Source organism: Monodelphis domestica, chromosome 8, assembly GCF_027887165.1.
Source record: "Monodelphis domestica isolate mMonDom1 chromosome 8, mMonDom1.pri, whole genome shotgun sequence".
Classification (NCBI taxonomy): Eukaryota; Metazoa; Chordata; class Mammalia; order Didelphimorphia; family Didelphidae; genus Monodelphis; species Monodelphis domestica.
In genome coordinates, this window is record NC_077234.1 from 34,414,461 (window position 1) to 34,436,878 (window position 22,418).

Here is a 22,418-nt window from a genome sequence, read left to right on the forward strand (position 1 = left end):
GCACACCCCAATTATTGGCATTCCTGTCTGTTTTGGCAGATGAAATAAATTGTTTGTTAACTCATTGTGAACAACTAGGAGTGTGACATGGTAGACGAAGGGCCAGAGTTTGAGTCAGAAAAGCCTCCAATTGGGTCCTACTTCTCCTGACCCTTACTAGCCATCTAAGTAATTCAGAGTGATTTAGGAAAATCACTTGGCAGCCAAGTGGAGGATGGATTGGAGTGGGGAAATCTGGAGGCAGAAAGACCCGAAAACCAGAAAACTATTGCAACAGGTTGTGAGAACCTGCACCAGAGAGCTGGCAAGGTAAGAAGAGAGACAGGGAGGAACGAGGGAGGGGAATGACAAGATTATTCAACAGACTTTAGGTAGGGAGTGAGAGATTGGAGCAGAGGATGATAGAAAGATTGTAAGCCCAAGTGATTGACTAGAAGGATGTGCTCTTGACAATATGGGAAAGCTGAGGAGAGGGGAGGTCTTGGGGAAAAGGTTAAATTCTGTTTGGACATGTTGAGTTTGTGATATTCAAAAGACAATTGGTGATGAAAGGATAAAATTCAGGAAAGAGGTTAAGATTGGTGAAAAATGGATGGATAGATGGATACAGATGGAGAGAAAGATGACAGACACACATCAGATAAGATAGATAGATAGATAGATAGATAGATAGATAGATAGATAGATAGATAGATAGATAGATAGATAGATGGATGGATGGATGGATGGATGGATGGATGGATGGATGGATGGATGGATGGATGGATAGATAGATAGATAGATAGATAGATAGATAGATAGATAGATAGATATTTATGAAGGTGGGTAGAGCATTGGGCCCAGAGTCAGGAAGATTCATCTCCCTGAGTTCAAATCCAGCCTCAGACAATTGTTGTGTGATCATGGCCAAGTCACTTACCCCTGTTTGCCTCAGTTTCTCTTCTGTAAAATGATTTGGAGAAGAAAATAGCAGTCTATTCTAGGATCTTTGCCAAGAAAAACTTTCAAAGGGGTCACAAAGAGGATAAGGGAGCTCCCCAGCTGCAGACCATTCATGTAATCAGTGTGTCGAGGTAGCACTTGGACCAAGGGTCTTTCAGACTCTTGAAGCCATTGCCATGGCATACTACCTCTCAATCCCAAAAATATTTGCTCATCATTATCTCCACCTACATACAAAACACAGATTGGACTAGCCAAGAATATAATAATAGCCGTATTGAGAAGGCACTCTATAAAGTGATGAACTGTTGCATAAGAAATAGCTCATGTTCCTGAGACTTTGCCAGAAAGAATCAATCAATTTGAAGGTTTTCCAAGAGATGAAGAGAAGCTTCATGTGTTTCTGTTATTTCTTGACTTTATCCTCCCACCACAGGTAAAGCAAACAGAATCAATAGAATATAAGATAGAATTCTAGAGTTGGAAGAGACCTTAGAAACCATTTCATTCTGAACAATTTCTTTTGAAAATCCAAGTGTTGCCAATCAACTGAAAACTCCCCTAATACAACCCCAATGAATGAGGAATGAAATGGATAATGAACACAAAAGCACTTTTTCAGTGGACAATTGCAGATGGAGATGAGGGAAGCAAGCTATTTTAGACAGATGACTAAAAAAGAGGAGTGTTTTAGGTACTAGAATGGAAGAGAGATGGTGACTGAGCCATTCCTCCAAATCACTTAGAATCATGTTATCCAACCTGGACATTCTCCAGAAATAAGAATAGAGCATCTTGGTAGGGTTATATCTCCACCAAGACAAAGAAAACAAAGGCAGACCTTAGAGCTCAACAGATCAACTCTAAAAAGGGTCTTCCATACAGACCACATCCCAGAGGAAGCATTGAGAACAAGCCAAAACCAAATTCGAGATGTTGCCTTTCCTCTCCATCACAAAGAGATTTAATGGATGCCTTAACAAAAGTCAAGTTTGGACACTTTGGTAGGCAAGAACACTGTCATGGATCTCTCAAGTCATTTGGATGGCAACTCCCTCCACATCTTTACAAACAACAAAAAGAACCAAAAACTTTTTAAAAATATGACTCCTAGCTTAGATCTGTGTGAAAAGAGGATAACACAAAACCCAAGCAAAAGTGGGAAGAGGTGCAGGGAACTACTGAAGAGATATTCTAATTATTCACAGAATCTCAGAAATGCAAGAAACCTTGGAAGCCATCTAGTTTAACACATGATTAATGGAAGGAGGCTCAGTGGATAGAGTTCTTGGCCTGGAATCAGGAGGCCCTGAGTTAAAATCTGGCCCCAGAAACTTATTAGCCATGTAATTGTGGCCAAGTCACTTGTCCTCTGGCTGTTTCCATTTGCCCCAGTGTAAAATGAATGTGATTATAGTACCTACCTCCCAAGGGAAAAACAGATGAAATAAGATGTGCCTGGCACATAGTAAGCACTTAATAAATGTTTCTTCCTTCCTTCCTTCCTTCCTTCCTTCCTTCCTTCCTTCCTTCCTTCCTTCCTTCCTTCCTTCCTTCCTTCCTTCTTTCCTTCCTTCCTTCCTGCCTGCCTGCCTGCCTGCCTTCCTTCCTGCCTTCCTTCCTGCCTTCCTTCTTTTGTTCTTTCCTTCCTGCCTTCCCTCCCTCTTTCCTTCCCTCTTTCCTCCCTCCCTCCCTCCCTCCCTCCCTCCCTCCCTCCCTTCCTTCCTGCCTTCCTGCCTTCCTGCCTTCCCTCCCTCTTTCCTTCCTTCCTTTTTTCCTTCCTGCCTTCCCTCCCTCCCTCCCTCCTTCCTTCCTCCCTCCCTCCCTCCCTCCCTCCCTCCCTTCCTCCCTCCCTCCCTCCCTCCCTCCCTCCCTCCCTTCCTTCCTTCCTTCCTTCCTTCCTTCCTTCCTTCCTTCCTTCCTTCCTTCCTTCCTTCCTTCCTTCCTTCCTTCCTTCCTTCCTTCCTTCCTTCCTTCCTTCCTTCCTTCCTTCCTTCCTTCCTTCCTTCCTTCCTTCTCTCCCTCCTTCCCTCCCTCTCTTTTTGAATCTTTTTTTTTCTTTCTTTCCTTCCCTCTAAAAACCTTTAATATAAGGGTACCATTTCCACCTGACAGCCCTTTCAGATAGCTCTGATTTTTTAGAAAATCTTTCCTTTCCTAAAACCTAAATCTTCCAGTCTGAAACATCTCCCCTTTGCTCCTAGACCTGCCCTCTGAGGCCAAGCAAAACAAATCTAATATCCTTTCCACATGTGGACCTTCAAATACTTGAAGACAGCTATTATGTCTCTTTGTGGTCTCCTCTTCTCCAGTCTAAACATTCCCACTTCCCTCCCCTGATCCTCCAATGGCATGGCCTCAAGGCTCTCCACCAACCTCATTGCCTTCCATTACTTCAGTGGCCACACAATTGCTGCCAGTCCACGATATAGGCTGGATTTGAGAAGGTGAAGAATGGAATTTCTTTCATACAGAGAAAGTTTCAGTCTAACTGTGAATTGATCAAAGTATTTTCTGCAGGAGTGAAAATGTGGGTTTCACATGAGCATGTTTAGAATGGACAGTAGATGGAGGATCAGTCTTTTCAGCCCCATCTGAATATTGTTATCATTCCTCAGAGTAACAAATGCTTTTCTTGATGTATTAATATCTTCTTTTAGTAATAATAAATACCATTGTCAATATCAGAATTACATTAATAAACTATAAATAATAATTACTAAAAACTATCAATATAATTATATATACTTATGAGTTAGTAACATTGAATAATGAATTAATTATGTGTGCTTAATATGAATGGATTATATGTACTTATTCATATAATACTGATACCAATGATATTGTTAAATAACAAGCAGTGGCAAATTTTATTTTTCATAGCATTTATGTAGTTGCTTTGAGGTTTGCCCATCTCTTTAAATAAGTTATCTCATTTGTCTTCTCAGCAACTCTGTGAGTTACTTGCCATTATTATCTCTTTTAAAAATTGGGAAACAGAGAGAGAATGAATTGCCCAGGTTATAAGTGTCTAAGGTAGAATTTGAACTCAGATCTTCCTGACTCCCGGGTCCAGGCTCCATCTTTTACTATGCCTAGCTTCCACATACTTGTATTAACTCATAAAGGTTTGTGTGGTGTAGCAGAACCAGTGATGGATGAGGTTTCAGAAGACCAAGAACCTTCACTCTGCTACGTACCACCTGTGCAGCCTTTCATAAATAAATCACTTCAATTTGGCCTCAATTTCCTCCTCTTTAAAGTGAAAAGTTTGATCTAAGTGACCTCTGAAGTCTCTTTCATCTGTGATTTCATGTAATTAGATACTTATTTATCTGGATAGGCTCCCGGGTATCTCACTGGAATGTGTTGAAGGGAGGAGAATGTTTTCCCTCAAGTGTTTACCATGATTAGTCTCTTCTGGGCTAAGTACTGGAGACAGAAAGAAAATACGCTTTCCAGATCAACAACCAAGACCGCCATCTTGGGGACAGTTTGACCATTTGGAAAACGCAGGAAGATTCCAATGGGCTGACTTCCATAGCCTTCCCGGCATGTCCCTCCCAGCACTCACCTATCATCACTGTCAGGTAGCTGGGAGTTTTGCTCCTGTTTCCCCCAGACGATGGTCCATCTCCATTTGTACTCCATCATCAGTTTCCTGCAGATCTGTGGAAACACTTTCCCCACTCCGACTGATGATTTATATTTAAGATGTCCTTAAGCAAATGCTCAGAATTACATTTTTTCCATTCTAGCATAGTCACTGGCAATGGATCTTTCTGCAGTTATAGGAAAAACTATAGGTTGAGCCCAAAATGAGCAAAGAAAACTTGGGAAAACATCCAAGTAGATTTTCCACCATGTGGGAAACTCTTCCTCTCTTTGGCAGACAACTTGATTGTGAAAAACAGTTGCAAGGTTTATGGTGGACAAATTAAGCTGTGGCACAGCGGCGCCTCTCTTGCCTACTAGTATTTGTCTTGCTATATATATGTATATATTCCTTCCTTCCTTCCTTCCTTCCTTCCTTCCTTCCTTCCTTCCTTCCTTCCTTCCTTCCTTCCTTCCATTTTCTTCCTTCCTTCCATTTTCTTCCTTCCTTCCATTTTCTTCCTTCCTTCCTTCCTTCCATTTCCTTCCTTCCTTCCTTCCTTCCTTCCTTCCTTCCTTCCTTCCTTCCTTCCTTCCTTCCTTTCTTTCTTTCTTTCTTTCTTTCTTTCTTTCTTTCTTTCTTTCTTTCTTTCTTTCTTTCTTTCTTTCTTTCTTTCTTTCTTTCTTTCTTTCTTTCTTTCTTTCTTTCTTTCTTTCTTTCTTTCTTTCTTTCTTTCTTTCTTTCTTTCTTTCTCTCTTTCTTTCTCTCTTTCTTTCTCTCTTTCTTTCTCTCTTTCTTTCTTTCTTTCTTTCTTTCTCGCTTTCTCTCTTTCTCTCTTTCTCTCTCTTTCTCTCTCTGTCTTTCTCCCATGTATCCAAGTTGGATTCACTGAGAGGATGAGAACATTTCCCCCAAGTAAATCTATTTCACACACTACCTGTGTGACCCTGGGCGATTCATTCTGCTTCCCACTCTGTAAAATAAAGATAATAATAGCAACTAAGTCACAGGGTTGCTATGAAGACAAATCAATATAATATCTTATCATTCCCAGATAGGACTCCCATCAAGTTTCTTTTGGTCACAGACAAAGCAACATGCATTTAAATTTGGATTTGACCAAACCCTTGACTGTTGTGTTCATCTCAGATATAGGCAAAAGGTTAATGTCTCTGGGAGAAAATATTGTGCCTATTATGCCATGAAAATGTTTCCCCCCCCTCCTCTCTCCATCTTGCTATATCATGCCCACCGAGCCCTAAAGGCTTGCCTCCATAGATGACTTTCCATAACTCCAAACTCGAATCAAAGCAGTGGTATTCCATTCTACCTTCAAGAAGGGAATACGCATTTTTTAAAATGCCTACTCTGTGCCAGGCACTGTGTTGATAAGCATTTTGCAAATATTATTTCATTTGATCTCTATAAGAACCCACCAAGGTAGGTGCTCTTATTATCCCCATTTGATTGTGGAGAAAATTGAGGCAAACAAATTAAGTGACTTGCACAGGGTCACCCAGCCAGTAAGCGTGGGGGGTCAGGTGTTTGGGTCTCCCCTTCCCTCGGGCCTGTACCACTTTGGGCATCCCAGGGATGAGATGGGGAAAAGCTTGCAGGGGGTCATTGGAAGTCAAAAGAAGCTTTCTCTCCAGGGAGTTAGGAAAGCACTGCAAATTGAAAGAGGAGAGAGAAAAGATCCATGCCATCCACATAAGACATTCTCTCGCTTTAATTACTATCATCAGCTAATGAAGAGCAGGAAGATTATTTTCTCTGTGTGTGTCCATGGTTGTTTTATGGCGAGGGATGGCATGTTTCATTCAGGAAAATTCCTACTAAAGCCAATAGCTCAACTTCCAATTCAATTAGAGGCTGATGTTAGATAAACATCTCCAGGAACTCAACCATTTGTAGATGTTGGAACAGCTCATAGACAATGGGCTGGGTCAAGAATTTCACCTAAGTAAAAGCAGGGGCTAGATTGCCTTTGGGGGAAATTTCCATCGTTCTTGTTAATGGCCCCAGATCTCACCCTTTCACAAAGGCCATCTTTTTATTTATTTTTAAATTTTGAACTTAGACACTAAAAACGGTCCTTTCCCTGCACATCGTAGAACGGGGGGGAAAGGATGTTATAGATAGGAAACTATGGATTTTATTTCCACTTCTTCATCCATAGTTATTGAGGGATGGAGACGTCCCTTTCCCACTCTCACCTCTGGGGGTGTTCAGATGCCACCAGCATCCCCCCACAATGTATTGCCATCTCCAAGCTCAGAGTAAGATCCTCGATTCAGCGCTCAAAAGGGTCTTGGAGGTTATTGAGTTCCGTGCCACTCTTTCACAGGGGAGGACACTGAATCCTCGGGTCACAAAGCGATTGATTTGGGATCCCACAGACAGGACGAGGCAGAATCAGGATTGTCATGTATAGGTTCCAGAAGGATTCATACAAAATTCTGCAGGGCCTCCTCTTTAATTCTGTTTTCTTGACTTGTCGTCTTCTGTGTTTCTGGGTTGTCTGAGGGGTTTGGGTAGTAAGCAAAGGAGGAAATTGGAGACCATCTTTTAGCCTATTCGGGTCTCTGACATGAGGGCCACTGTCCTGATTGTATCTTTCTGTGCTTCGTTCTATAATTGATGCTCAGAGGTGCCTTCAACCCCACATTTTGCATCCTCCCTGAAAAGAGATGGGAAGACAAGAAGAATCCCAAGACAATAGCACCCATTGAATTGGAAAAGAGACCAAAGTGGGGCCCTTTAGGACTTCCAAAATCCTACAGTCTCTTTACCTGCCTTTCCTCCTGCACCCCAAAAAAGCCAAATGAGATGTTTATGGCAGGAGGCTCGGGCTGAAGAGAATACAAGCGACAGAGAACCTCCAGGGATGGAATTAAAGATGGCAGCCTGTCTTCCAGATGCACCTCCTTTGGGTCTCTTTGGCTTCATTTGGGAGGTGATTGAATAAAGGTGCTTTGAGAGCATCTTTTATAAGTAGACCATCCTGGCCTTGAAGCCATGAGAAAACTCACTCATTCATGTAGACATTGGGCCAGGAGGAATCTGGACAACCCATCTGGGCAATCCACCTACTTTGGGCCATCCTGTTCTTAGTCTTTGGTGAAACAGAGCACATTCCAGTGTGCTTCAGGCAGGAAATTCTGCCGTCTGGCCTAAATCCCCCACCCCGCTGAAATAAGCCCATTTCCTGATGTCCCAACTTTAGGAAAGCTCAGACAGCTGCCCTCCATCCCTCATGTCAGATCGTCTCAGATGCTTGAAGATGGTCCCTTGTTTCCTCCTTTCCTCCTTTTGTGCCCTCCTCACATCACAAGGAAACGTCTCCTCGAAGTCATTTTTCTGAGATTAATTCTTTGTATTCACAATGCCTCACACAGGACCGGGTACATTAAAGAGACTTAATAAAGGCTCATTGATAGATTGATGCAGAGTTCTGAATGAAAGCCCATTGACGTCAGGATTGAACGGAGAAAATGTTTGAACTGAAGTGTTTGTCTTAGAGATTTTATTTGCTCTGGCTTTAGTTTGAAAATGTAAATTAAAATAGATATATTTAAGTGATGTTTGTCCAGGCTTTCCGTCCTGGCTACCTGTGTGACCTCAGGAATTTAATTTTATCCCTTTGGACCTTAGTCTCTTCCTCTGTAAAATGATGAGAAAGTGAATACGTGCGGCCCAGAGACCCCTCCAGCCCTAGATTTACCATCCTGTCCACCCACCGTCCTTCTTCTTACCATATTTGGTTCCATGATCTAAATCTCCACTGCTTGTCACCTCATACAGGTTAAAAATTAAAATTAATCATCAATAATTAAAATATTACATTAAAAAGATTAGGGTAACAGATTTCTAATTATACACAGGAAGAGGCGATCACCGACCATTCAGCCCATTTGCCGGTGGCGTTTTTACAGATGATAATTTACTATTTGAGGGTCTTCCAGCTGATCTTGGGATTTCCTTGTCTCTTGTGCTCTATTGGGTCTAATTAGGATTCCAAAAGCTCTAACACATCAACTCAGATCCTGGCCTCTGCTGCCTCCAGAACCAACTCAGAGCCTCAGGTCAGGGACTAATCAACTCTGAGGCCATTCCAAGCTCTGTCTCATTGAAGATGTTGAAACGGGTTCCAAAGAGGAAGTTGTGCCTCAGTGCAGGAGTATTGAGTCCTAGAGTTGAGAGCCTCACCTCTCAGGCCAATCAGGGCTCAGTCATTGTGCCTTGCAGCTACACCTGATCAATAATTAATAATCGATTAATAATGATTAATGATTAAGTACCAGTGATTAATAGATTGCATTTATATCTCACTTTACCCATGTGATATCATTTGATCCTCCCTGTTCTTTGGGTGCCATTATTCTTCCCAATTCCCAGATGAGGAAATTGAGGTCCAATCCCATGTAATTGACATTTATTAAGTGCCAGAGACTTGCTACAGGGTGGGGATACAATTAATAAAAAGAAACACGGTCCCAGCTTATAAAGAATGGAGGGGAGAAAGATTAAGTGACTTACTAATCTTAGGTATTAATTTGAACTTAAAGTAGCTGTTGACGTGACTGCCCTGAAAGGTGTCAATATTTAAAGACTTACTGTGCCATTTCTGAAATATTTGATAAAAGTGATGTGTAAAGGCATTTCAGTCATTAAAAAATCCTAATTGAGAGGCTAAACAGATCATGATCTAATGGAATAATATCATGCATAAGAAATGAAGGGCATGATGAATGCCGAGAAGCCCAGAATGGTTTCTCTGAACTGATGCAGAGTAAAGGCAGCAGAGGCAGGAGAGCACCAACTTACTCTACGACTTCAGCAATGGGCAGTGAAAGGGCTACAGCCACAAAATTATTAAAATGGAGGTTTGTAGCATTAGAAAGACCAGAAGGGATAGTGAAACCACCTCTGTACGTGGGAAAGAGTAGCATTTGTAGGCATGAATATTCCACATGATACCAGATTGTTTTTTTCAATGCATTGTTTGATTTAACTATTTTTTTGTATGTCTATTCCTTTTTATAAGTAATTACTTTCTTGGAGAGTGGCAGAGAGGTGGGGGAGGGAGACAAGAAACCTAGGCAATGTAAACAATAAAATTATTAACCAAAATCCTTCTTTTAAAAAATTTAATCTTTTTAAAGGACCCACATAGAGATCTTTGCCTGGTCAGTGGTTGATGTCATAAATATCGAGTCAGAACTTTAATACTTTCTCTCCTGAGCTGCTATAAAACTCTTAGCATTAAATCAAATACAAAGAATTCCTTAAATAAGTTACAGAATTTCAAACTGTAACAAAGTTAGCCCACAAAGAGCTTTGAGCCTCAGTTTTTTCACCTGCAGAGTAAGAACTTTGGGCCACATCTTGACTTGACTAAAGTTACAGAAATCAGAAACATCAGGAGGATTGGTTCTGAGATCCTCAGACTCCAGATACTAGTTTGTGTTTTTCACTGTACCTCCAACCTTCTTCTGGCTCCATTAAGGCCAGTAGGACCTTGAGCTAGTCATTTTCTCTTTCTCTGAGCCTGAGTTTCTTCATCAGCAAAAGAGACCCCTGCCAGCTTTAAATCTGTGATGCTTTAAATCAGTGACAACAATGCCAGAGGCTAGAAGAGCCTTTTTCCTGCAGCAAAGGAACATAAAGATCTGACTCTCCATGCCTGCCCCTTCCTCTCGGCCAGGCTCACAGCTTATGGGAAATGGGGGTTCCAGAGGTTTTCTCCAGCCTCCTCCTTGGCACAGCCCTTTCTCTTAGTATTCTTCTTTCCTGTGCCATGATTGCCCTATTTGATGACTCCCAAGGGCTGCAGGCTGGTTTGATAAGTCTTCTGATCTGTGTCTGGTATATATTATGCAGCAGGAACACCTCGATGAAGGCAATCCTGGTCCTCATCCTACCTGCTCTCATCGATTAATTTATGGAACCCCTCAGCCTTAAGAGCTATTCTGTTCCTTCTCCTTCTCTGGGCTTCTGTTGAGCAGAACCCCTGGGTTCTTGGTTCTAGAAAGAGACAGTCTACAAACACCCATCAGCATGTATTCTAATGCCTGGATGAATGAAAGATCTATTTTTATTTTAAAATTAGAAACCATTCTTGTCTGGGTGATTCTAAGATGTCTTTTAAGCCTTTGCTTAATTAAATTTTGAAGATGAAAAGATTTTTTTCTTTGCTGATGAAAGTTTTAATGCTACAAGTGCCTGTCACTTTAGAGCCCGATATGAGCCAAAGATAAGTAGAGTTGGCATCTCATTATAAAATCGTGCCCAGTTAATACTTCTCCTGAGCTCAAATCAGGGGAGCCTCCCTGCCTATCGCTTGATCTCATTTTTTTCTGGGGTGATATATCTGAGGTTATAATGGGACTGTTCCATCAGGAGGACTAGAAAGATTTTACAGAAGTAAAAAAGGGAAAACTCTATTTGAAGGGTTTAGAGCTTTTTCTCTTCCTTTTTGTAAAACAATGGTCAGGGGCAGATAGGTAGATCAGTGGATTTGAGAGACCAGTCTAGAGACTGGAGGTCTTGAGTTCAAATCTGGCCTCAAATACTTTCTAGCTGTGTGACTCATCACTTAACCCCCATTACCTAGCCCTGACCACTCTTCTGCCTTGGAACTAATATACAGCATTGATTCTAAGACAAAAGATAAGAATTTTTAACAGAAGAAAAAGAAAAGAAAAAGAGCTGGTGGTATCTATCATGTGGTATTATATATATGAAAAAGTGTGATAAGATAAATTAACCTTGAAAAAAGATCTCTCTCTCTCAAACCCAAGCCCAAAAGAACAGTTTAGAAGAGAATATTGTTTTAGTGGGAACTATTGAGTCCAAATGGCAACAGAGTTGAAGTTGGGATACAGATTGGAAGTGGGGATTTGGAAAACACCTGCCTAGTTCTAAGCATTTAAGCTGCCAACATGGACCATCTAGGGAGGGGAGATCAATGGAAGAAGGGCCAAGAGCAGACACCCTGGAGGATGCCAGAGAAGGAAGTGGCCCAGAATGAGAGTTAGAAGAACTATGAAGCCAAGAAACAAGAGCTCTGTTCCCGGGATGGGAGGGTTAGCAAGAGTGATGCCTGATGACTTGATGAATGACATTTGCATCTGGCCCTGAGGAGTTAGTTGCTGCCCTTTAGTAGAGCACCAGTAGGTGTAAACCAGATTGTGAAAATGGCTCAAAAAGAAATAAGTGGGTAGTAAAAAGACTAGTGGTAGGACCAATGTTCTCTGCCAAGATTTTCTGCTTTCTCTATTCTTCCCAATAAACAGGCTCACGAGTACTTCTTTGGGTGATTAGTTTCTCCTTTAAAAATGCCATTCTAGGGCAATGTGTTTGGCATCAGGAAGACTGGTCCACCCCAAACTTTTACTGACTGCATGGCCATGGCCAATCTCTTGTTCTGTAAAATGGACATTCTTATAATACTGACCACAAGTTTGCCAGGAGCTAGGGAGATAATCCTTTAAGATAAGGGCTATTTAAATACTAGCTCTTTTTATTGCCATCTTTAATAGTAGTCTTTGGAATCAGTATACCCTGAAAGTCATCTATGGTGAAAGAAAAGATAGGGGGCATTTTTAGAGTGTTTACTCACCAGTTTCCCCCTTCTCGTTCCTTTGTAGGTAATTGAAGACAACACGGGAGTCCGGCGAGTGGTGGTCACGCCCCAGTCCCCCGAATGTTACCCCCCAAGCTACCCCTCGGCCATCTCTCCCACCCACCACTTACCTCCGTACCTCGCCCATCACCCTCATTTTATCCATAACTCGCACACGGCGTTCTATCCCCCTGTCACCGGACCTGGAGACATGCCACCTGGGTTTTTCCCTCAGCACCATCTTCCCCCCACACTCTACGGAGAGCAAGGTAAGCAGGACAATGCCACAGCCCCCAATGGGCTCCTTTAAAGAAGAGGAAGGGGGCGGTGAGGAGGTCTTGGTGGGAGGACCATTCTCTGCCAGGATTCTGCTTTCTCTCTGATTTACCGTAAAGCAATTCTTTTTAGTTATTAGTTCCTCTTTTGCAAATGATAGCACACAGCCATATTTCAGAGTCTCAGAGACCTCAGTTTGTTTGTTTGTTTGTTACCTACTATCATGTAACTGATACTGACTGTGGTTCCCAGGCAGGGGAGGGTAAAGGCTGGCTAGCAGAGGTCATACAGCAAGGACGTGCCCATCACTAGGCTGGCTCGCCATCTATGGAGCCAAGTTTTAATCCTGACACTACAAAATGGGACGTGTATAGGCACGGACCAGAGATTGTCCGGGTCACCCAGCAACATGAAGGGACAAATAAAAACAATTGCTCACGAGCACTAGCTGCCAGGCTCTGTGTTACTAGGTCGAGATAAAACACAAAATCAGAACTATTTCTTGCCCACTTGGAGTGATGGCCCCCAAAGGGGAATGGCGCTGGGAAGGCACATTTTCATTTAAAAAGTTGTGTGTACGGTGAGTGGAGCCGTGGGGGAGCGGATGGACACCCTTTCCAGAAGCACAGGCATGATTGGTGTGATTAGGATGCGAGAACTGAATAATCCAGGTCTGGAAAGCAGAGAAGGGCACCGTGTGGCAGGAGATTGTTTGGGAAATAAAGAGGATCTTCTTGGCTGGGGCCCCGTCCATGGGCAGCCCATTAGAGAGCTAAGAGGTTCGGGTTCTCCAGCCTGTCCGTGGTCTCTCTCCCAAGGATCAACAGCAGGATGACCAGGAAGTAAAAATCATTTCACAGTGGCTCTTGTCCATGACTAAATGCCACAGATAGGGCTCGTGATGACCAAAGCTGGGAAACCTGAAGGAAAGGTTCTGTGGTTCCCTTCGGTGGTTCTGGGGGGACCAAGTCCAAATCTCCTACTCCCTCCCTATGAGACCATGGCAGCTCCCTGTGCCTGGCTTTGTGCATCTCTTAAATGAGTGGGATGAACAAGGCGGTCCCTAAGGCTAGTGGTCTTTGTACTTTTACAGCATTTTGGGGGGCTCATGGGGTGCCAACTATCCTGTGTACCATCATTTCATCTCAGGTGGGATTTGAGTCCTCAGTCAGAATGAGGGTCCTGGCATCATTTCTTTCCTCCTTAATTTCAGCTTAAAATAGTAAATATCAAGATACCTTCTATTTCCTTTCTAATTGCCCTAAAGGGAAAAAGAAATGCAACTTTAGCAAACTGCTGTGCTTGTGGTCCACATCTGTCAAAAACATCAAGCCTGCTGGGGTCCAAGAGGCTATCACGGGTTTGGGGTGTAGTTTGTAGTGCCAGGATCTACTGATACATGCAAAGGAAGAGTTTCTTACATTGTAAATGGCATTCCCCGACCTTGCAACTCTTTCCCCCAGTATTTTGAAAAGGAGAACAGGAGTCAGACAATTCTAGAACTGGTTTCCAAGAAGAATATTTCTAGATTTCTGTCCTGGAATACTCAATAAGCTTTTCCCACAATATCAGACAAAATAACCTGGTGGCAACCTGACTGGGTCTTAGTCCTAGCATTGGAAGGCATCCAACCTCCTCATTTTACAGATGAGGAAATGGAATCTGTGAGAGGTTAAGTGGCATTCCCAAAGTCATATGGTGTTCCGGGCCAAGGCAAGATCTAAAGCCAATTCCACCAACTGTAAATCCAGGTTTCCTTCTGTTGTCTCATTGAGTCTTTTGTCAGCGAGGTAGGGCAGAGAATCAACATTTATATAGCACTTATTATGTGCCACACAATTATTGTCTCATCATTTGCTCACTCATCCACAATGATAGTGCTTGACGTCCAGATAACACTTTAAATGTTACAGAGTACCTTATGAAGGATCCTAGAGCTGGAAAGGATCTTGGGGTCACCTGGTCCATCCTCCCCATTTTGCATGAGAAACTGAGGACTAGAGAGATTATAGGGCTTGTCTGAGATCAACAACCCTTGGAAGTAAGGACACCAAGTTATTCTCATTTTAGAAATGAGAAAGGTGAGGTTTCCAGAGGTTACACTGGCTAAGTAAATGGCAGAAGTGGCCCTGTTTTTACTGTGCTGGATGGACTTCCATCCATCCATTTATCTGTCTACCATTTTGTTTTCCTAGTTAGGATCTTGGGTATTATTTCTGATATGGGGGGAGAGAGAGAGAGAGAGAGAGAGAGAGAGAGAGAGAGAGAGAGAGAGAGAGAGAGAGAGAGAGAGAGAGAGAGAGAGAGAGAGAGAGAGAGAGAGAACGCAAACTGGCATCAGTATAACAAGAATGATAGTTTTCAAAGTTTTACTTCGGGAAATTGATTATTTAAAATACAATCCAACTGTAAATTAAAGCAATTTGGGTGGGAGGGGCCTTCAAGAAATGACTTAACTAGATTGTTAGGAAAGAAGAGAAGGTGTCCATAAAGTCTTAGTTTTAAACTGGCTCTAGGACTTTGGGGAAATATAGATTCCTGGGAGGGAAATTCTCATCTGGAGTAAGAATTCTTATATCAATATTGACCTTTTCTTCTAAATATGAAGTGAAAGTTTTTTATATGAAAGACTCTTCCAAAGCATCAGCAAGATCAAAACTATTTTCCTAATAATACTAATATGCTTTAGTATCCAATATGACAAATATTGATAGATGTATAACCCACATAAGCAAAAGGACTTTCGAGTCCTTCATATATTTTATTATTTTTTTAAACCCTTGCCTTCCATCTTAGAATCCAGACTGTGTATTGGTTCCAAGAGTAAAGGTTAGACAATAGGTGTTAAGTGACTTGCCCAAGGTCACACAGCTAGAAAATGTCTGAGGCCAGAACTGAATTTGCTATTTTAAGAATACAAAGTGGTTCTGAAACCAAAATGTCCGAGCTGTACTGAGACAATATGTAACAGATTTATATTATTAATCATTATTTATATATTATAATATATTTATATAAAAATGTGTATATAATTCAATAAATTGTATTTATGGTATATATTATATAAATTATAAATACAGATTTATGTATATTTACATATAAGATCTATTTATGATATCTATAAAATTATAAATACTAGTTGTCATTTTTATTATTTGAATTACATACCCATAAGATCCCAAATGTACAAATTAGCATCTAGAGATTCATTTTCTCTTCTCTTGTCCAAGGCTAGTCTGAGATTTTAAAATGAAATCATCTAGATTTTGTCTGTGATCTTGTGGCAAGTTGCTAGTTTCCTCATGCATTCTTGTGCTAAGTCATTTGAAAAAGTCCACATTTTGAGGTCAGTATCATTCTCACCATTCCATTCACCTCTTGGTAACTGTGTAATAGAAGAGCTGAACATTTCAAATCAGCATCCGCTCCAGATGGTGAGATGACCCTCTTCTGCAGGGCCTTCACTTGGTCTCTCCAATGTCTGTGAAATGCCATGAAATAGAATGGACTGGAATGAAGAGTCCCATCCATCCTCCCCATCATTAAGCGTTCCCAGGGGCCATCAAGAGACAGCCAGTAGACCCTATGTGTTGTGTTCCAGCCTTTATGTGATGCCTGGACTCTGAGGTCACTTCCAATTCTAAAATTCTTGGATTCTGACCCTGTCATCATACTCATTGCCATTTAATTTTCCCTGCGCTGTGCCCAGTCATCCGTGAGGGGCCATTCTATGTATCAGGAAATTCAGGTACCTTAGGAAAGTAGATTGAGAGCGGGAAGAGACTTGGCGGGAATCTCCTCCTTTCTGTTCTTTTTATGAAGGAGGAGAAGAATGGTAGTCCAGAGGGTTGGTGACTTGTCCAAGGTCCCAGGCAGAGCAGAGATCCTAAGCCAAACAGATTCTGATGCCCAATCCTGGGTTCTTTTCTCTGCTCCTGTCTAGGTGACAGACAAGACGAGGCAGAGCTAGGCACTGTGATTCTTATCAAATCTGGAGCTAATTTATGTTCTTAAGTTTTGCTGGAATTAAAAAGTCGTGTAAGGGGCAGCCAGGGAGCTCAGTGGATTGAGACAGGTCTAGGGTTCAGATTTGACTTCAGATATTTCCTAGCTGTGTCCCCCTGGGCAAGTTACTTAAGCCCCATTGCCAGTGCTCTTCTGCCTTTAGAACCAATACTTAATATTAATTCTAAGACAGAAGGTAAGAGTTTTTTATAAAAAGAAAAGAAAGAAGAGAAAAAATGGTTAAGAGGAAGATAAAAAATAAACAATACCTCTAATATTTTAAATGCTTGTCAAAAATGTTCCTATTTCCACCAAATTTAGGTAATATTTTCTTCAATTCACCTTATTTTAGCCAATATTTATTGCAGCACCTACTGTGTACAAGGCAGCCAGGTAAAACCTTGGATAAAGCACGGGGTGTATGAGTTCAAATCTGGCCTCATACCCATCCTAAGTTGTATGACCCTGAGAAAATCACTTAAAATACCTCCATTTTCTCAGGTGTAAAAGAGGAGACAATAAGAGCATCTATCTCCCAGGGTTGTTGTAATGGTCCAGTGAGATATTTATTTAGCCTATTTGGTGTGACTAGCATTTAATGTCACATAGCAAGTCCTTAACCAGTGCTGATTCTCTTATCTGTTTCCTGCAGAACACAGACCGAGGCATCCAGGACTTAGAGAGATTATTAAATCAAAAACAGCCCTGGCCACAGGGGTTTTAAACACTTAAATGCCCTCATGGGCACTTCCTAAATGGTTGACTTGAGTAGAAATAAGTAGAATACAAGGTAATTAGAGGAAGGAGAAAGCCCTGTCCACCAAGAGAGGCTCCCACAGTCATTTCAATGGACTTTTCATCCTCTGTTGCAGAAATCATACCACTATATGGAATGTCCAGCTACATTACAAGAGAAGACCAGTACAGTAAGCCCCAGCACAAAAAACTGAAGGAACGCCAGACCGACCGCCAAAACCGTCTCAACAGCCCCCCTTCCTCTCTCTACAAAAGCCATCTGAGCAACTGCACAACTGTGTACAATGGTTACGGCAAAGGTCACAACGCAGGCAGCAGCGGGGGTGGAGGAGGCGGCGGTGGGGGGGGTCCCGGCATCAAGAAGACTGAAAGACGAGCGAGAAGCAGCCCCAAGTCCAACGATTGTGACTCACAAGGTAAACCCACAAGTGGCTTGATTTTAAAAATAAAAGTCTTATTTCTGTGTACATTGTTTTCAGGCAGCTTTGGCGCAGTGGATTGAGCGCCAGACCTAGAGTCGGAAAGATTCATCTTCTAGAGTTCTAATCAGTCTCACACACTTACTGTGTGATCCTGCACTTATTTAACCCTTTTTGCTTCAGTTTCCTCATCTGTAAAATGAACTGGAGAAGGAAGTGCCAAACCTCTTTAGTATCTGTGTGCTAAGAAAATTTCAAATGAGTTCATGAAAAATTAGACATAACTAAAATGATTGAACTATACTATTGTTTTCATAAAACAGGTATATGATATGATGGATGGATAGGTGGATAGAGAAACAGACAGATGAGTGGATGGATGGATGGATGGATGGATGGATGGATGGATGGATGGATGCAATAAATAATATAGATGAGATAGATGAGTCAATGGATTCATTAGATGGATGGATATGATAGGTGATACCACAGATGATTAGATAGGGAGATGAATGGGTATATAAGTAGGTGGATGGATGGATGGATGGATGGATGGATGGATGGATGGATGGATGGATGGATGCAATAAATGAGATAGATGAGTCAATGGATTCATTAGATGGATGGATATGATAGGTGATACCACAAATGATTAGATAGGGAGAGAGATGAATGGGTATATAAGTAGGCGGAAGGATGGATGGACGGACGGACGGACGGACGGACGGACGGACGGACGGACGGACGGGCGGGCGGGCGGGCGGGCGGACGGACGGACGGACGGATGGATGGATGGATGGATGGATGGATAGAGAAAGAGATGGATGGATGGATGGATGGATGGATGGATGGATGGATGCGATAAATAATATAGATGAGATAGATGAGTCAATGGATTCATTAGATGGATGGATATGATAGGTGATACCACAGATGATTAGATAGAGAGATGAATGGTTATATAAATAGGTGGATGGAGAGACAGATAGATAAACAGATGGATAGACAGATACATAGATGATAAGATAGATGAATCAATGGATTCATTAAATAGATGAATATGATAAGTGATCATTTTTAAGACGATCATTTGCAGATTTGGTGTCCTTTTGTAGTGGTAGATGCCATTTTCACAGCATTTCTCCCTTCTAAAATCTCTAGGTCTGGACTAAAAATATGTATGTTTCTATCTTGAACATATATATGTAAACAATGATGTCTGTTGTGCCAAGCCCCCCATCATCACACACTAAGTCAAACACATATACACACAAACATTGACTAAAAACCATAATCTCATATGGGAAAATGCCCAAATGGCTCTACTCTAAATTTCTGTTGTGGTTTGGCAGGCTTGCTCCAACGTATTTCTTAGCACAGGAACAACATTTTAGCGCCTTGTTTCCCATTCATACTTCCTAGTGACCCACATCTTTTTGTCTTCACATGCCCTGTATAATTTTCTGTTCCCTGTGATCTTTGTAAGTTAAAATGTCAGAGAGAGTTTTTCCCTTGACATCCTTCCTCCTCTCATGGCCCAAACCAGCAGATGTGAATGCCATTCAGGCCAAAAGAACTAGTCTTCAGCAGAATTCGGGCCCGTGGATGACTCCAAATAATTACACCTCACAGATGCATTCCTTCCATTCAGTTCATCTAGAGAAACAGAAGAGACAGACAGACAGACAGAAGAATAGCTTTGAGGTTTAACTTGAATTATATAGCGCCCTTACCCATTGGGCCAGTGAGGCTTGGATGCTCATGAGGATGGCTTTCTGCTGGAGAGATTTTGGTCCCACGTGCATTGAGGCATGACTTAGGTTCTGACTTCTTGTGGAAGCCATTCTTGCTTAGAAATCCTAAGTCCAACCTCACGTGGGCTTTTGTCAGATGTTAGATGAGACACTGTCCTTTTTCTGAAGCCACCAAGTCCTACAGGAATGTATCATTATTGTGAACTCATTATGAGTCAGATCCTGGGCAGATAAAGCTTTTAGAGCAATCTTTAGGTAGATGGGAAATTTTTTTTAATCTTATATTTCATCTTAGAATGAACACTATGTATTAGTTCCAAGGCAGAAGAGCAATAAGTAAGTAAGTAAGTAAGTAAGTAAGTAAGTAAGGGCTAGGCAATAGGGATAGGGGTCAAGTGACTTGGCCACGGTCACACAGCTAGAAAGTGTCTGAGGCCAAATTTCAATCCAGGAAATCTCTAGTTCTGACTTCTTATCTCCTGAGCTGCTTTGCTGCCCCTGATGGGAATATTTTGAAGAAGGCATGATTTTTAGGCCAAATCAAGCAGGAAAGCTGAACTTTGTTAAAGGCCAACTTTAAAATTCACATCCTTGGGCAGGAGCTTGGGGTAACTATTTTTATATGATGGGAAATTTACTTTAAAATTAGCATCCTAGGGACATTACTATTTTTACAATGAGAGGACACATAGGCTGAATGGGGAAGATGTTCTCCCTCTCCATTCTCCCTGAGGAGTTCTGTCCTTGAAGAAAATCAGAATGGTATCTTTGCAACCCTAGCAAATGAGAGTTAAGCATAGCAAAAATAAATCTCTAAATCCTTATAGGATTTATTCCTTGATGCCTTATTCCTTGATGCCTGGAGCTACACTCAGATTCCCAGTGGTAGAAAAAAAACTCAAGAAGATGAGCAAATATTTATGAGATGTCACGAGAGGCAGAATGTCTTAATACACAGAAAGTTGACTTCAGAGCTCGTGGAGCCCTGGGTGAATTGTTTAGCTCCTCGGTGCTCTTCCAAGCTTTCTAAGACGATCATTTACAGAGAAAGTACAGAGCTGCATTGGTAGAGGGAGTTTGTCATCTGGGAATCCCCTCCAGTCCGGACCAGAAGCATGAGCTTATCTGCCCAGCCCTGTGTTAAGTGCTAAAACTATAAATCAAAGGGATACAGTCTTTTAGGGCTTCATCATCTAACAGAAGAGACGACACACCGACAATGTACACACAAGACGTCGACTGGATAAATAGAGATAATGACAGGGCAGCAATGCTAGCATTAGGTCCCTATCCCTAGACAGGTGTCTAAATACCAGGAGTTTTTATTGGGGAGGAATACAGATTGGATGGGCCTTTGTACTGATTCCCACCAAATTAGATGACCTATTTTTAGGAGCTGATGCACCCAGGAAGAATTCCATTTCCAGTACTTGCTAGTTGCTGTGTACTTTATTACTTAATACTCTTCCCTGCCTTGGAATAGGTAACTGCCCACTCTCACCCTTGAGCATCGAGTCGCTCTTCTTGGGGCTGGCAAGCTTCTCGGGCAGTTTTCTGAAGGGTCAAGGGCTTGAAATGTAATTTCTGACTTGGAGGAGCTCCACTTGTCTTGGAGTTGATAAGCGCGGAGGTCGACTGGCCTCTTGCTATCTCACTGCACTCCTTCGTCTGGCAAGAGACAGAGGAGTTCAGAGAAGGCCCTGGTGCACCCCAAAAATAGTGCTTAGGAATCCTCGTGCTGCCTGGGCTGACACAGTAAACCCTAGCAGACCTGGGGGCAGAAAATAGGAGTCCAGAACTTTAGCCCTGGAAGAGACCTCCAAGGTTATCTAGGGCAAGTTATTTATGTGAAGAACTTTGGTTCATCCAATGGTTTTGGTCTTTGAAGTCCCCAGACCCAGCATGGCCCCTTGCAAATAGCAGGTGCCAAATAAATGCTTTTATATACACATGCACCTAGACAGACACCCACAAAGCAATTTGGTCCAGGAAAATGTAAACGCTGATATTATCGCGCTTCCTTTCCTCGGGATTTTATCATCAGATGGACGAGGGTTAAGGCAGGTCGACAAATAACTTATACTAGGGTGGAGGGGATCCAGCAAAGGGAAGCTTTGAGAAAAGAGATGTAGGAAATTTGGGGAGGTTTTAGCTAGAAGGGAAAGCCAAGAGGATTCTGGACGAAGTGGCTCTTGGGTGGTGCCTTGAGGGATGGGAAGTATGTAAGGTGATAAAGATGGCGGAAGAGGGATGGATATCGTCTTTGGGGCTACGAGCAAGAAGAGAAGGCAGAGGGAGGCTGGAGGACAGAGCTCTGCCTGTGCTGTAGAATATCAGGGACCAAAATACCAGGCCTGTAAGCCCCCTACTCGGATGGAATTGCAGGTACGCATTAAGAAACCATTTGCCCAGAAGGGGGCTGAGATGCTGTGGGGGTGGGGGTTCACCTTTGTCTTCCCGAGCTGATTACATCAGAACGACTCTGCTTCAGCTCAGGTTCGGGGTCAGCCCACACCCAGAGAACCTCTCCTCCTGGGGTCTGCTGCGTCCTCCCGCCTTCCTCCGCCCCTGGCCCACCTGGGCCCTCTGACACTGGCTCTCTTTGTTTCCTGGGATGGGGGGGGGGGTGTTAATAGGGATTGGAATGTCAGGCTTGGAGACAAAGCCTCTCTTTGGCCATATTTCCTTGTGCCAGCTTGCTGTGACAGATAACTTGAGCATTTTTTTTCCTCTTTAAATTAGGAGGTCAGACGGAGCTTTTCAATATCTCTCAAAAGGTACTGCCTCCCTTTTGTTTGCTGTATTAATTATTGACTGAGGCCCTGGGCAGTGTGCTGGACAAAGGCCAAGCTCTCTGGTCAAGGTATCCACCTGCTCCAGAGGAAAGATGTCTTTCTTTTCTCCCCCCTCGGGGTTCTTCCCCTTTTTTGTGCGTCCTCCGCCCTTTTGTCTGGCTGGTGAAGCCTCCAAATTCTTCAGAATTATGACTATATATTTTTTTAAATTTATTTGTTTAGTCAATTTAGAACTATATATATATAAAT

The 22,418-nt window shown here is 42.3% G+C and overlaps 1 protein-coding gene across 1 annotated transcript in view; it reads left to right on the forward strand.

Moving 5' to 3' along the window:
- FNDC3B (fibronectin type III domain containing 3B) overlaps positions 1-22,418 on the forward strand; it is a 323,317-nt gene that overhangs the window by 204,543 nt on the left and 96,356 nt on the right. Inside the window, exons 5-6 of the mRNA XM_056806864.1 lie at positions 12,190-12,433; positions 17,318-17,617. Of these exons, the coding sequence (XP_056662842.1) occupies positions 12,190-12,433; positions 17,318-17,617 (544 nt within the window). The remainder of the gene's footprint in view (positions 1-12,189; positions 12,434-17,317; positions 17,618-22,418) is intronic.